This window comes from Cloeon dipterum, chromosome 2, assembly GCF_949628265.1.
Source record: "Cloeon dipterum chromosome 2, ieCloDipt1.1, whole genome shotgun sequence".
In the NCBI taxonomy this organism is placed as follows: Eukaryota; Metazoa; Arthropoda; class Insecta; order Ephemeroptera; family Baetidae; genus Cloeon; species Cloeon dipterum.
Genome location: NC_088787.1, coordinates 25,448,374 through 25,465,038, shown reverse-complemented (window position 1 = coordinate 25,465,038; position 16,665 = coordinate 25,448,374). Strand labels below are relative to the sequence as shown.

Sequence of the window (16,665 nt, the reverse complement as noted above, 5' to 3'; positions counted from 1 at the left end):
ATACTCGACACATTGGAGCAGAAGTTTATTTGTAATTTTGAAAATTAAATGGGAGAATTTCTTTTCAAGTCTAATAATTTATTTTCTGATTTTGACTGGACATAGAATGTAATTTTGACTATTATTGCTGATCACTTGATCTCCATTAATTTTGTGTAGCTCAAGAAGAATTTAACAGTTTTGTTATCTAATACAAAAACAATCGTATATATCCTCTTCCAAATGAATTTAGATACTCAAAAGCATTAATAATAAAAGAATTAAGATAAACTGAGAGTCACTGAGTCTGAAACTGTTTATATTATTGAGAGCAAAAATCGTTTAAGTTTAAAATTAATTCTCATTAGCTTGACTGAAACTGGAAAATGTAGAATGTGATTTGTGTGTTCATTATATCGACGGTTGCCCGCTGGTCAACCGCACCTATGATTACGCGTGGGGGGGGGGGGGGGGTCGATTGGATGCTTGGATTGTGTGAAACCAAAACCAACAGTTTCTTTGTGATACAATCTGTTAGCCGTTTTCCTCTCGAAACGGTATCATTATCAAATAACATTTTATTTTCCACCTAAAGCATGTGATTTCAGAGATTTTTTGTGTCAATTCAGTCGCTGTTTTTATTTGCAGATGCCTTTATTAGCAACACATTTGAAAATTAGAATGGAAACATTACATCAAACACTCTAAATTTTCCAAGCCTTTTATTAAAGTTTCTGCAAAATAAAACAACTTCAATTGTTTACCACGCTGCACCTAAACGAAAATTGCGTGTCACCGCGAGTTACAAACTACCCGAGCATTTGGTTTAATGAACACAACAGAGTGAGAGAGACAATAATAAAGAACGGCTGCACTCATCTCTGGTGCATTTAGTGGCTCTCATAAAACGAGAGAGAGAGAGAGAGAGAGAAAGAGAGAGAGAGCATTCGATTAGTGGTGCTAAAAGCACTCCATTATTCAAATACGTGCGAGTGTACGTGCTGTGAGCGCGGCAGTGCAACAGCGGCTGCAAATCACACCGACACACAACTTTTTGCAGGTGCTCCCGAGGGTGGCGGCGGCGGCGGACGGGGGGCCGGGGCTGCGGTTTGGCCCGAAAAAGAGCAAGCCCGCGCCGGAGGCGGTCTCGGCGGAAGGGCGGGCGGGCGCCTGGGGGAGGCGTGCGGCGGCGGCGGCGCTGTCGTCGGCGGCCCAAGGGCTCCACGCCGTCTGGCCAGCAGTTGGGCTTGATCCGGCGTGAGGGGCGTTCGTCGGGCCTCTGCCTGCTCGCCGCCGCCTCCACCGCAACACCTGCGAGATGCCACTTACCACCGCCGCCGCCGCCGCCGCCGCCTCCACAGCCAACGCCGCGCTGGCATGGACCCGCTAGGCGCACCTGCCTGCAGGTTCGTGAATAATTTGAATTCCTCCCCCCTGAATTGTCATACACGCACGACGGGGGTGCTCATCCATCACCGGGCCGAGCAACCTGCCAGGCGGATGGATTGATTCCGGACCGCGTGCCAGGCCCAACAATGCGCCTTTCCGCTCGGTGTCAACCATCCAGACTAGAATTTTGATGTCTTATATAATTAAAATAATATCCACACTTGATGCTTTGTAACTGATTGATTTTGATCAACGTTTTATTGCTAATTATATTTTATACAGATGGAACATCATTTTCATGTGACATTCTTTTTAATTTCAAGAGAAGAAGGTGATTTTAAAATTAGAAAAGACAATGACGACAATTCACTTTAATGCCTTTTTTCGTGGGTGGGAAATTTATTTTTTTCAAGTCAATGTTATAATTTATTTTCAGATTTGGACTGGATATAGAATTTAATTTTGACGATTATTGCTGATCACTTGATCTCCATTAATTTTAAACTAATTAATATATTTCAGCTTTTGTTATAAAAGTTTATGTAATCATTACATTGCAAAGATGTACAAAGCGCACGTCGATGTAACCATTAAAAAACTTTTAAAGCAGACGTTGTTGTTGCAGACACCCGGCATCTTTTGAAGGGGGAGTTTGGGGGATGACGAGTGAGGATGTGTAAAATCATTTTTAAGGAGAGCGCCAGCTATTGAAGCAAAAAGCACTAGAAAAATAAAATAATTCCTTTAAGACGAGGGGTGGAAAAGGGGATAAAAAAGGGTGAGATTTACCAATATGAAACCTTTTTGATTCGTCAGAGGGAATCGACACGAGTTGAATGGCGTTCATTTTTTGCATTTCTGACCAGTAAAAGCCGAGATCTCGCTTTCTCTGTATATTTCAATTTTTGACTCAACAATTTTTGACCTGAAATATCTCAAGAACGGAAAGTAACATTGTCACGAAATTTTCACGGTACGTGGATATTACAATTTGCAATCGCTCAAAATGATCTTCATTTTAGAAATGCGATTTGAAATTCAAAATTAAAATAAAGTGTTCTTGAGAGAGATCTAGAAAAATATTTTGTTCACAAAAGTAGCAAAAAAATACACTTTAAATATTTATTTTTAGCAAGACTAAGAAATTAGATGGTTTGTTTAAAAAGATTGAGCGTGTTGCAGCTAATACTCAGACCCTTCTGGTTTGAAGTATTTTTATTAGAACCTTTCTTGCGAACCATGGTTTTTTTCTTGTAAAAGAGTTTGCTAGTTCTTGTTACAGTTTTTCAATTGGAAACAATACCAATGATAAATTGCAATGATTTAGCAACAGATAACAGGAACAAACAGTGCTTCACGGAGTGGCGCGAATCTCTATGATAAATGATTCAAACTTTGGAGCATCGTGGATGCGGATAACGCTCGCGCCGTGCCGCTTGGAAATTATTAGCTGAGCAGTTCATGCAGCCCGTTCGTCATTTCATATAATATCCGTTCGGAATTTGGGAGGTGTGCGAAAGCGAATCAAATGGCGCTGCTGCTACTTGTCGGTCTCCATTTCCAGCTTATTTCCAGCACGCGTGATTTAACTTCACGGTAGGAATGTTTCAATCAAATTCGTCAGAGCGGCGGCGAGGCCTCTTGGAGTGCCGGGTGAGCTCCTTTGCGGCCAGAACGTGAACGTTTTCTGCGTTCACGTTATTCAAGTAGATATTGTGAAATAAAGATCAGAAAATACGTATTAGGCCAATTTTTGCTCCTATGTCAATGTTGACAGCAAGAAATATTAAAAATCAAGGCTCCACAGTTCTTCATCACTTTTTGTTCCTAGTGCAGTTTTTTTATATTCTGTTTTTGTTTTATCTTCTACATAGCTCCAAGGCATGAGAGTGAGTTTTTTTCTTAGTTTTCAATCGTAGCGGGACATGGAACGATCAAATGAGCACGAATTACACAGTTCGAACCACAACAACGTTTAAAACTACCAAAACTGTCAAAAATGCGTCTAAATATAGTCTAAAACTGTAAAAATATATTCCAGGGTCGAGTAAAAAAATACAAGCTTTACTTTAGGTTTTTTGTTGCTTTTCTAGACCTTTTTTATTGTAAAGAAATATTCTCATTTTGGTAAAAAAAAATAAATTTCACCTATTCAGATAGTTTTCATTTCCAAATGGGTTCAATTCCAGCAAAGAAAATGATGTGATTTTTTTAAATATTGAAATAATTCGCACTTCTTCTCACCGTAAAAAAATCACGCCTTGAACGTTTTCGTTGAAGTGCAACAAGTATATTAAAAACAGTGGATCTAAGGTTCAAGCATGATTGTAAAACATGTTTTTGAAATCCAAATTCATATTTAGAGAGAAATCTTGAAAATTTATGTGCCAATTTTGTTGGTGCTGTTGTTTTGAACGGTAGAAGGAAAAAACCCAAACATTTCTTCGTGCAATGTCTCTGTGTTTGTCACCGTTTATTTATTTTTGCCGTCTTCCCAGTCGTCCTTCCGACCGCACTTTGCCTCAGGCCCCTAATAAGAAGAAACAATTTTTCAAAATAAAAAAGTTCCGTGACCGGCGTCATTTGTCGCTCACACGCATACATGCCTCGAGCCCTAATAAATTTTTCAGCTGGCCTGGCAGCCAGCACCCGACGCCGGCGCAAATTCGTCTTAAACGCAGCCGCACGATGACATGCACACATTTCGCGACCTAATTTGCGCGGGACGAGCTACTTTCTCGGGGATTAATTCGCGATCGATTCGGCCGGCGCGCGCCTTTTAACGCACACCCTGCTCCGTGTGTGTGTATGCGTGTGTTATGTGCTCGGGGGATGCATATGTGCCGAGTTGTTTGCAAAGCGGAAATGAGACTGGATTATTTTGCGTGCGCGGTGCGAGAGGGTTTCGGGCCGCAAATGCTTCCGCCAATACCATTTGCATGCTCATGAATATTTTTCCAGCGCCACCCATGCACTCGCTGGCCGCCCAGAGGATTAAGCAATTCTGGGCTCATTTTTAATCCGGTTAACAAGTTAGATTAGACCTCTGGAAGACGAGGGCCTCCTCCCTGCTCTAATATGCTCTCGTGCCTTTGTCAACACGCCGGCGTCGCTCCACTGAATTCGGTCGCTCGCAAATTGAAGAAAGCGTCGCGCAACTTGCTTATAAACTAATCGGCCAAGTTCAACAAGGCTCAAAGAGGATTATCTCTAATGCACCAAAGTTCCCACGCTGGGAAATGAGAAACCTAATTTGCATTTTTAAACAGCACTTTGTTTCATTACGCGCTTTCAGTCTTCATTAAAGATGCAGCTGCAATTTGAATGAGAATTGCCGTTAAATTGTGCTCTAACTTGGTTCAATCTATTTATTTCTTTAGAAAAGTAATGGCAAATCATTTAGCATATTTATTTAATTCGTAGTTTTACCGAACCAATTGCATAAACCGTGATTATAACAGAAAAACTCTAATCTACCAATCTTAACTACTTGCATACACGCAACTTTTGAAAAATATTTAACAAATAAAACCACAAAACTGTATATTAAAGAAAGACTTTTAATTTCGATTCATTTAGTGTACCATACGTCATATAATATTGTTCATTTTGAGCTTTACCGCGTTATGCAGTTCTCAAATTTAGCACAACAGTGCATCAGATAGAATTTCCGGATGCGTAAATGTTGTAATACGATAGAAATTGATTTCACTAACACATTATTTTAAAGTAGATTATTTGAACAAATCAAAGAAATTGATCTTACTTAATGTTTTGTTTTAGATATTTTCAGACTTATTCATCAAAGCTGTGAATCTCTATCTGAACTGGTCATAACCATAAAAAATATGGCTACGAAAAACACTCAGCAAGGAAAACTGCCAAGTTTATGAATATAGTCTAGATTTAACATAAACTCTATGATTTGACTGGATCCCTCATCTTTAAAATTTCCTGAAGCTGAATAAAGCAAAGGCCAATATCTTGCCTTGCTTGTGCTGAATTCGATTGGAATTTGACTAACACAGGCACATTCGGTATTTGGAAGGCACGCGAGAGCGTCTTTGCCGGTTTGCACCTTTGCAGCAAGCGAGTTTCGCCTTCACAGGACGAATGTTCCAATAAATAAGTGGTCCTTTGCGAGCTCTCATGCGACCCGTGCAGCATTTCTATTCAGAAGATCCAGCCAACTGAGCTGTACAAAAAAAGGAAATGGTGAAATAACTGCGGTCCATGCTTGGTGGCGTGTTTAAGATTTTGGTTTAGTGTTTGTTTGCGGCTTAAAGTCCGTGTAAATACACCGGAATGCACGCTGAATTCGGATTAGGCAGGCAGTGAGAAGCGAAACGACAGAGAAACGGAGATTCATTTACATGCTCATGAATATTGCAGTCGGTTGGAGCTGATTTTTAATCCGGTTAACGAGTGGATAAATCTCCTCAGCGCTCGCGTTTGTTTAGTTTAAACATCTCCACTCGCGCCTGTTTACCTAATCTGCTTTCTAATAAGTAGAGAGAGCCGTTTTCAAATGAGCTCGCGGATTAACCAGGCGCGAGTGCTGTGCATTCGGATGGAGAGAGAGAGAGAGAGAGAGAGAGAGAGAGAGCCGGCCACAGCCAACGGATGAATTCTCTGCTGGGGCTGCTGCGGTGATATCATTTTTACACCTAAAGGTCAAAGTGCAGCACATACACACACGTTGCTCTAGCTGGCTGGCATTTCGCCCGCGGCACCCCCGTCCCACCCCCGCTATTGTCGGGGGAGGGGGGAGACCGGAGGCTGCCTCTCTCCATGAACATCGCCGACCAGCCGAATAAAAATGCAGCAGTGATTCTTCATTTGCGAGCGAAAACTTGGCCTGACGTACCTTGCTGTGCTTTCATGTTATGTATGTTTAATGCCCCCGCCGAGCATGCCAGTCGGATCGCGTTGTGTACAGTTTGCAACCCGCTCGACGGGAGGGACGCCCCGGTTGCATAAGCTCGCATTCATCTATCCGGCCAGCACGCGCCCCTGAGGAGCACTCCGATCGCTTTAATAATTGATTACGGGCCGGTGCGCGATAGAATTCAGCCAATCTTGTGTAACTAACTGCATTGTTATCTGAATTATACAACGGAAGCGTTAACAATATAATGCGCGGTTACGACATTGAAGGACATGAAAACAGAAATTTTCTCTTCAATGGCACGTAACGTAATGGTACTGGAGAGCTGTGTATACTTTTCAAAATTATTTTTTTTTCTATTTTCCCTCTATATTTTTCAAAAATCGAAGATAGCTTTTTCTGTTTTTAGGGTTCACCAAATTTCAAATGTGTACAAATGATCGAAATGCTGTTTTTCTATGCGTAAAATCCAGATGGAAAAACACAATGAAGCAGGTTATTCTGGATTTTTCCACTTTTTCAAAGGCAGATTTGGCTCTACTCCGAGTTATGATGAAAAATTGAAGTAGTCAAAACTGATCTGTTTTTGATACACGTTTTTTAATTACTAAACAAATTTATTGCATTACATATTGTGGGGTCGAGGAGCCGTGACAGAAATACGTCTTTTAGTAGTGAACTCGTCTTATTTATTTAGTCTCGTGGTGGCAGTATCAGTGATATAGATCAGGAATCGAACGTCGGTAGATGTTCGCTTCCCTTCGCATAGTTGATAGTCTGCGCAGCCACGGTTGCCAGAATATTATTAAATCGGTAACGTTGCCAGAATATTATTAAATCGGTAACACTGTCTGTAAAAATTGTAACATAATGAATTTCAAATTTTTGCATTGTAAGATATTCATTTGAAGATATTTTCTTTTTTTTTTAAATTAAAGCTATTAAAATAAATTTAGCACATCGTTATCCTATGAACTATGAATTATTTATACAGACGATGAAGAAATAAACTGACTTGTCCTCGTTGGTTTCTGTTGAGACTTTTATTGCTCTCGACGTGTTTCGGCTCCAACTGGCGCCCAAGCCATGAGGGGGTCCTAACACGTAGGCTCTGAGGCACCCACTTATTACTAGGGTGCCAGTTGGGGCCGAAACATGTCGAGAGCAATAAAAGTCTTAAATGAAACCAACGTCAGTGCCTCCCTCAAATGAAAATTTCAAGTCAATTTACACTCTTGAGTCGCAATCAATTGTCGCTAAATAATAAAAATATAGAGACGTAACCTTGCTTTGCATCTCTCTATGTCTCAGGATCCTCCTTGAAGAAAGAATCACGTAATAAAGAAAAGTCCTATTTAAAATTAAACGATATCGATGACACGTTTCAAATAACCGATGTGAATGCATCTGATCAGTAGGGAGAGCCATATATTGGACTATAATTTCACAGTCGATCCGCGGCAACCACTCGCGCAAATAAATATTATTGCTGCCGCGCGGCCGCGTACATATTTACAAAAGCGAACAACGAGCGCCTGTATCAAGGGAGAGCGAGAGAGCATTTCCAGCACAATCTCCTAATAGGATTATTGCGGTCTCTAGTATAAGCTGTGGCGCGGCCGACCGGATTTGGACGATAATATGATATGCGCGCGTTCGAATTGGACCTCCACGCCACCGACGTCATTATTGCCAACCCTGCGAGAGAGAGAGAGAACTCTGTCTCTCACGCAATATGCGTCGCCGGTGGGTGGGTGCGTGGTGTGCTGTGTGTTTTCTCCAGTGTGTAATTGGCGTCGGCTTGCTTTTTGCCCACATTCGCTCTTTCACGCTAATCGGCCTGCGCGTCGTCGGCCCCCTGTGTGCGGTTTCCCAGGGCGATGATTTGTTTCCGCTGATTCTGCCGCTGCCGCTGCTCGCACTCTCAGCTAATCCTCGGAAAAAATTAAACACGCGCTGTGCCGGAAGCGTTCGCGGCATTGGCTTTTGCGTCCAATTTCACGTGTTGCGGCTTTATTTCGAATCAGGCCTGACATATGCTTGTTCCACAGCAGTGCGAAATGTTTTGCAACCGAATCCAGCCGCTGGGTGTTTGATAACGATAACGCAGATCCATTACGTCATCCGCAACACTATGGTTTTTTATTCTGTGTTTCCCATGATATGCGTTTAGATACTTTGACGGGATTTTATTTGTTTTTTAGCGTTCAGGTGGAATCATACTATAGATTGCTCTTTTATGCATCTGAATCTGGATCGTTGGCCAATCATTACTTACTGAATAGCCTTTAATGGTAATAGGAGTGGTGAGGGAGCAATTCAAGTCGAGAACAATGATGAACTCCAAGTGGCACTCAATTATGCATTCGATCAGATTATCTGTTCTACGAGTCAGCAGGATTTCTATATTAAGCAAGAAGTTCTCTCTCAGTACTCCATTTGGAGGTGTTCTCTGAATAAAAAAAACGGATTTTAAGTTAGGGAAGCAATTTTAAACTTACTATAATTGACTCACGCTTCCTCTCTGGTCTGATACAAGACAACAAATAAAGCGGCTCAAGTTTTATATTCACTCCAAATGCATTCATTTTCATGGTTTTAGTTAATTTTGTGTATCAAAGTATTTGAAATGATGAAAAAATCGTAGTAGGATTTGCAAAGCCATTCAGTCCTTTTTCACGCTTAAATATTAGCAAATTTTTAATAAATATTCATTAGAAAACTCTGATGATGAGCGTGCATCATGAATGCGTTTTATTATTAGCAGTTATAAAAGGCTACCAACCGTTTTAGTTATCAAAGCAGATGAGAATTTGATGATTTTTGGCCAATTTTATTTATTTTGATTTGTATATCATTTGAATGAAATACATTCAGTGTCAATGACTGTAATTTAGCAATCATCTTGTCAACAATGAAGGTTCATAAAACAGAAAATAGAACAAAATACACTCTGTGAATTAAATTAAACTAAAGTAAGGAACTGAAATTGCTGAAAAAGCCTGAGGGGCTGAAACAATTATTGCTGTCCAGTACGAAAGCGCATGAGATATTTAAAGAAATAAACAATTTAATCATTCTTCCTACCCTTTTCTGGTTCTACAGGTTGTCACCATTCTAGTTCACAAAGATTGGTGCCTTTTTAATATTTGGAGGTCAAGTGTGGGCTGATTTGCACCCTACGTTAGACTTTCTTTCAATGCAATTGCAATAACGAATCTATTCCGATTTGGGGGGATCGCTTTCAACAGTCCAACTTGCTACTTGCTGGTTTGACCATTCCAGAATGAGTGAATTAATTTGACGGGATGAATGTCTAGTGTTTCAATAAAAGACATCGATGCTGGGGTAGCAACACAAACTGGTCCCTTCCTAGACTGGGCTCGTTATTGAGTTTTCGCGAGTTATCAGAAAAGAAAGAGATGAACCGATAAAAAATGGGGTTGTGTCAATCAATTCAAAAGTAAATAATAAACAATTACTATTTTTTGCACAAAATGAACAAAGATTTTGGAAACGGTAACTGCCTCTAGGTCTACCAAACTTGCATTAACTGCTTAACTAGGGCTTGTAAGCATTTTATCTCTAAAAGCGACCATGGAAGGTCTAATTAGTTAGCGGGGGCGATTCCACCTGTCAGAGAGGCTCTGCTGGCGAATAAATCAGCCGGGCAAGTTTGATTCCCTCGCATTTTGGTCTGCCTTAGAAGGCACCTGTCCCCGCGCATTGTGATTGATCTGGCGAGTATGTAAGTGAATGCGTTTTTCTGTTTGCAGCCATGTCGGAGAGATTCAGTCGGCGCTCCATCGTGCTGGGACGGCGGGGTTCGTCGTACACAGGTTTGCAGGGGCCGGCCACGCCGTCGCACTTCCCCTCGCACCTCATCAACGCCGAGCCTGCAAAGGTGAGTGCTCGAGTACGAATGCAAAACAAAGGCGACTGACCGTCGAAAAGGCAAATAGCGAAACAAACGAACAAAGGAGTGGAAAATTACTGCGCTACGCTCGAAAAACATCAGCGTCGCTGGAAAAATGAGAAAGCATACATACGGTCGGTTTTGTGTGTGTGTGTGTGTGTGTCGCCTAATGTTGTTGGAATTAAAAATGAATATTTGATTGCGCTGCTGGCCGCTTGAACGCGGAAGAAAGGAAGGCGCAAGCGACTCAAAGAGCACCACCAGTCATGAGTGTGTGTTTATTCTGCTCGCATTCGCTCCATAAATAATGCACTCCGTCATCAGGCGGCGAGCAGCAGCCGCTGCGATTATTCTCACTGCCGCGCGCCACAAATAATGCTAGGAGGAGAGAGCGCTTCGATTTTCCTCCAGACCTTCCAACTTTTGTAAAAAAAATGCACCCCGGGAGTGACCTAGAAAGAGACAGCACTTCATCCAACTACATGAGCGCGCTGGGAAATTTCGAATTAAAGAATAACAGAAAAGTTGCTGATTTAAATTATGAAGTTTTGTTTAGCACTAAAAATTTTGTGAAGTCTTTTTTTTAAATTTATAGCTCTAAAAAAGTTAAACGCTGGATGTATCTCATAAAAACAGACCATGATAAAAATTGTAATTTAATTTTATGATGCAAGAGCAATTAAAATCTAAACTTATTAAGAGCAGTCCGTTGAGAGAGCAAATTTAGTGAATCCTAAAAGTAGATTTATGGAGGGAAACAATTTTAATAAATTTGAATAATTCAATCAAATTTGAAGTTAAGAGAGTGGGAACCGCTACTGTTTGAATAATAATCTCTACAATTATGCAATAATCCAATTAGGACCAGGTAACAGTTACATTGCACAACCTGCCATATTTATCGAAAAATTTAGAGAATTATTATCAGTGATTTTTTCGCTTAATTTCGATTCCTCTCGTCGCGAACTATACAAATGCGGAAAATTTCCCTTGTGATGAAATAAATCCTGATTTTCAGCAAGGAGACAGTGCTCACCGCTGTAAACTTTGAAACCTATTTTCTCATAATTTAAACAGCAACCTGGGAAATGTTAGCTCTTTTCCAAAATTTAGAAAATTATATAGGCAAAGACATTAGTGATTTCCACAACTTTTAGTACACTTTAAAGCGGATTGAGAGAGGGCTAAAATTGAAAATTATAAATATTTTTAGCGGTTATTAGAGTTGACCGTTTGAACGGTTTAGGTTCTACAAATTACCGCAAATTACAATATAATCAAATGAGAACTAAGGTGCAGTAAAATTTGATGTGCTTGACCTGTTACACCATATTTTTATGGCTTAATTTAATTAGTTTTAGTGAAGCCTGTTCAATTATTTAAGCGCCTTTTACGGTGAAACTCTTTTTTCTAGAGTAAAATACAATTTCTTGTAGGGTGACAGTGTTTGTCACTGGAGCGACACACAACTTTTTTTGCTTCTTTTTTCAAAACGTGTACCATATTATATTAAATAAATATTTAAGGCCCCTATTTACACAATGGCGATTTTTTGCTTTTTTTCTGGGATTGCGGTATCAATACATTCTAAATTAAAAATATTCTACCCTTGAACGTTTTGTTACCTTAGCTCATTTCACGATGATTTTATTATGAGTTTATTCTCTACCTGTACTTTGTCTTCACGAATTGAATTGTGCTTCAAGTTTGAGTAAGTTTTACGGAGACGATTGCTATAGCCAAGCACCGATGGCACCGCTTCAATCGTTAATTTTACACACACGTATCAAGATATCACGTGTGTGGCGCAATATATAGACTCGATTTCTTTTTCTCGTAAATAAAATAATGGCTTCTCCCGTTCCCGCGTCAGTCAACCAAGAAAATTCGATACGAATCACTCATCTCATGTATCAACATTATTTCTTTTTATAGAAAGGGTTCATTATTTAGAATGTACAGCAATAAAAAATGAATTGATCCAAAAATGGAATTCGTAAACTTTCATGCTTCTATCTCTCTTTAATAAAAACAGTTTGGTGGTATCGTGTTTTGGAGCTTAAAAGTCGCAGTAAATTTTTAAAAACATCACGCATGTAAAATATGAAAAAGCCTAAAAAACGATCTCGAATGTGCACGTGCCGGCGGCAGCGGTCGGGCGAAAGCTGTTGTCCTGCTTTGCAGCGAGCTCTCCAACATGAAATATGGGGCGAGAGCGTTCCATTTTGCGCGGCTAGTTATCGAGGGTTGGCAGGCGGGTGCTGGTGCTGGTGCTGGACGCACGTTCGCCCCGATACGGCGGACGGGCACTGAATGTCCGCGCGAATATGTACATCTGCATGCACATTCGCGGCGCAAAGCCCGGCCTGTCTGTCGATCCGGCCGGCCGGCACACACGACGATGACGACGACAGACTGGCGCGAGTAATCCCCCGGCGCAAGCATACAGTAATATAGCAGCCGCCGCACGACCAAGAGCGATGTTCCCGTCGGACACGCAATTTGCAAATCCGCGCGCGCGTTGTCCCGGCTCAGGCGCGCGCCTCGGGCCACATCAATTTCCTGCTGACCCACAGCAGCAGCAGCAGCACTGGATAATTATAATGCAGTGGCTGCAGTGCTGACACGGCTTCATCAACGCTCTTTTGTCTCCGATCATTGCGTCAGTTGATTTTTTCGCAAAAAAAAGAGGAAAATGCCCACAAGCTGTGGCATACATTGAAGTGGAAGCGTAAAAATTAGAATTGATTGTTGGAATTTTATTTATGTCAAAGTAGTGCTGAAATCAGACTTTCTCAGATAACCCGAATAATTTTGAAATGATAACTAAGAAATGGCTCTACATTTGCAGTTGTGAAAATTTGAAATTTGAGAAAAATTGTAACTCATGCACGTCCTCGCACTGTACTATTTAGGCCCCTCGAGCCTTATCAGCTTATATTTTCTAACAAAACAAAATAATTCATACCACAGAATTAATTGCGGAAGAATATTTTTAATATTTATAACCGCGACCGATGAAACTTATTTATTCAATGAAAACGAGACGCAAGTTTCGAAATCTCGTGAAACCCTGTAGTAGTTGTCCATTTCCTGCATGTGGCTTAACTTCCTTTTTGCAAAAATTAATCACTCACAACTAAAACAACTGAAGCTTTTTGTGCTGTAATTTTTCAATTTTTCCAAATGGAATTATTTGAGAATCTCTTTTCTACTGGAATTTTTGGATTCAAGGTAAAAAGCCACTTGAATTCCCCCCAATTTGCTTTTAGAGGGGTGATACTTGTTCAAACATTTATGTAGGAGGAATTAAATGCCACAATGCAGTTGAGGGTTGGAGAACCACACCAAAAATATGCAAAATTCGAAACAATCTCTAGAGCACGTTTTTCGAAATTTTCCAATAATTGTCAATTGAGTCTATTTTTATTGTGCATCAAAGAACACTAAAGAAATCAGTTTTATGAAACAAATCCTTCCATTTATAACTTAAATTTTTCCTAGATTGTTTATTTCTAGCCAAAAAACTATTTTTGTTTGGTTATTTTCTCATCAATAGTTCTGCGACTTTTTATGGGAAACATTTTGTAAAATGGAGACGCTGGACTCAACGAGGGGTGAGCTAGTGCAAGCTGGATGACAGCTCACGTTTACCAAAAATAATTGTCAAATTCTCTTATGTAAGTTGCAATTCCTAAGAAAAAGATACTGTAAAAATCATTGAAATAATTTATGTTAAAAGGAATGCCCAAGGAATTTGAAATTTTTCAATCCGCACTCATTTCATTAAGGGTGTGTTTTAGACTGCTTAAACATTTAAGTATAATCTAATCTACAAAACAGCTAGGCTTCTGGAACGATCAAAGTGTTTCAACTGAAAAATTTACTATTTATTATTCATCCAAACCTTACATTACAACGAGTAATTTATTGGATGAATAAATATACAAAAAATGGAAATAATACGTAGAATTTGCATAAACGCAAGGAGCAAAACTGGACTGATCGTCATCATGATTCTTGAAAATCAGTATCATATTCTATCAAATTAATTTTTTTTTTGAAGGACAGCAACACATCACGTACACGGAACAATTTCTTAAATGCAGGAAATTTTTAAGTGTCGCAGTCTGTTAAAACCGATGGTATATTATGTCGTTTGCCGCCGCAGAAGTATTTGCACAATGCACACCCTGAAGTAAAAAGCACGTTCCATTGCGATTTCCTGGATTTGTTGGAAAATGCATGATGCGACTCTGTTCACGCTGGAACCAATATTTAAGAGTTCTTTTAATGCCGCTATCACGCGTGTCTGCCGTGCGAATTGTGTAACGCGTCATCATTTGCAAGCCATCAACATCACGAAAGAGTCGTTTTGCCTGCTGAATTCGAGTCTGGTGCGGTGTTAAACCGAAAAACGCACTTAACTAGCGTCTTATCTGCTGAATTTTGATGGCGGCAATTAAAAGCAGTTTGCGGCGGAGGCTACGAGCCCTACGCAGCCGTAAAGCGGCTGCAAATCATCCGCAACAACATGCCCGTCGAAATTGGCCTGGCATAAAGTTGCGTTGAAACGGCCGCTCGTCAAAGCCGCGCGCGTTTATTTAAAAGCGGATGAGGAGAGCAAGCAAGGCCGCCCGCACACAAAACTACGTGTACGGTACGTATGTATGCGCACAGAACAGAAGGTACTCTCATTTAACGGCCGCCGCCCGCAAATTAAAACCCCTAACTTGGCCGCTGCAAACTATGTGCTTACTCGAGGGTATGGCATTGCAAAACTTTCCACTCGAGTGATACGGACGTGCGCTTTAACGAGGGTCTGGAAAAATTACACGATTGTTTGATCCATATAAAGCAGATTTTGTAATTCCAGAAATTCAGATGGGTCTCCCTTATTGCATGTAAGATTTTTGCTCAGCATGCTTTTTGTTAATTTTTTTTAGACATCCATTACTGTTAATTGAGGGTGGCGTTAATGTTTTATTACTATTCAAGGGCAAAACGGTATTGGTGATTTAAGTAGGGCTGTGAACTGTGAAACTCTTTTGTGTGTAATAAGACCTATATTTAGACAGATTTCATTACAAGCTCAGTTCTCTTCTTTAGAAACTGATGAATTTCTTCAACTTAGGAAAAAACGTACGATTTTTCCATAAAAACACTCAATTTTCAGTTTTTATTGTATATCGAAAAACCGTCTTAACTGGCTTAAAGACCGTCTAATTTGCACGGAAAAGTGTTAAAAGGTTGAATTTTTCGAAAAATATCAGAAATTAAACTATTTTCCATCCCTACAATAGCAAAAATGTTTTAAATAAACAAAATAATTATTGTTAAAACAGCAAAATATAAAGTTTAGAACATGGAATTTTTCTCTCAAACCCAAGGCGTTTCAATAGTTGCATTGAAAGAATAGCTTTAACAATCATGAGATCAACCCCTAAAAATCCTTAAATGAATTCCAGCCATTTCATCTGTCGCTTATCGACTGCATCGGGGTATTGAATTTCTTATTATTTCTATCTTTTACCACGCCTAAAATGTCCAATTCATGCGGGTCAGACTATTTGGAATCATTAGCAATACTTTAACAATTGTAATTCTGAAACAAAAATAGATTTCATAGCATGTCAATACACCTTTTCGTCCTCGTTGTAAAATAAATCCTTAAACTCTAATGTGAACATGTTTTGAAGCAATAAAATAAATGCAAATCAGAAACGATCTGGATTAAGTCTAGACTGAATTATACTTCTTGGTCTCTAGATAGCGAACGAATTTAGATGTTGTTTCCTCGTCCCCGCGGGCTGCCTTGACCGTATATTTAAATATTTAAAAACAACCCTTGTCGTCGGGCGTCACGAAAGGCTGATTATTTGCGAGGTAATAAGAGGAAAGCGAGCGACCCATCTCAAAGTACCATCAGCATCAATTATGGTCGGACGGACACCTTGAACGGCCGCAGCCCTTTGACCACACGCGCGTCTCAATTAGAATTGACGAGCGGCCGAGCGGCGCGGCGCCGCAGCCTGCATTTGCCTGCGGCTCACTTGTTATTACGGCTGCACGCAGCTGGAGCCGAATTCCCACGCACTCTGTCTTCTCTTCCCCCCGCCCTATCGCCGGCACGTTTTAGCATAAATGCATTCGCACGGCCGTGTTTGCATGTGCTTCTCAATTTGGAGCTTAAAGTGCGCTCGGTGGAGCGTCAGGCGCGCGCCCGAAGCAAATTAAAACGCTCATTCGGCGCACGTTATGTTATGTGTGTTGGCGCAGGCAAACAGCCGCTCTCGGCAAACAGACACACACACCCCGGGGACGTGACGAGTAGTTCCAACGCCGAATTTCTTAAGCTCATCTCTATGGAATTGTCGAGTGTCATTTATTTATTAAAATTATATAGCTCTACATATTGAATCCAGTATACTGCTCCAAAACAGGGCATCACTATTATATTTCATAAAAATTAGTGCGACGCTCTGTTTCCAAA

The 16,665-nt window shown here is 40.5% G+C and overlaps 1 protein-coding gene across 1 annotated transcript in view; it reads left to right on the top strand.

Moving 5' to 3' along the window:
* The first annotated feature begins 1,214 nt into the window (after positions 1-1,214).
* The window catches only part of LOC135937728 (uncharacterized), a 41,289-nt gene continuing 25,838 nt past the window's right edge, over positions 1,215-16,665 (top strand). The window contains exons 1-2 of the mRNA XM_065480935.1: positions 1,215-1,385; positions 10,033-10,160. Of these exons, the coding sequence (XP_065337007.1) occupies positions 10,035-10,160 (126 nt within the window). The 5' untranslated portion in view covers positions 1,215-1,385; positions 10,033-10,034. The remainder of the gene's footprint in view (positions 1,386-10,032; positions 10,161-16,665) is intronic.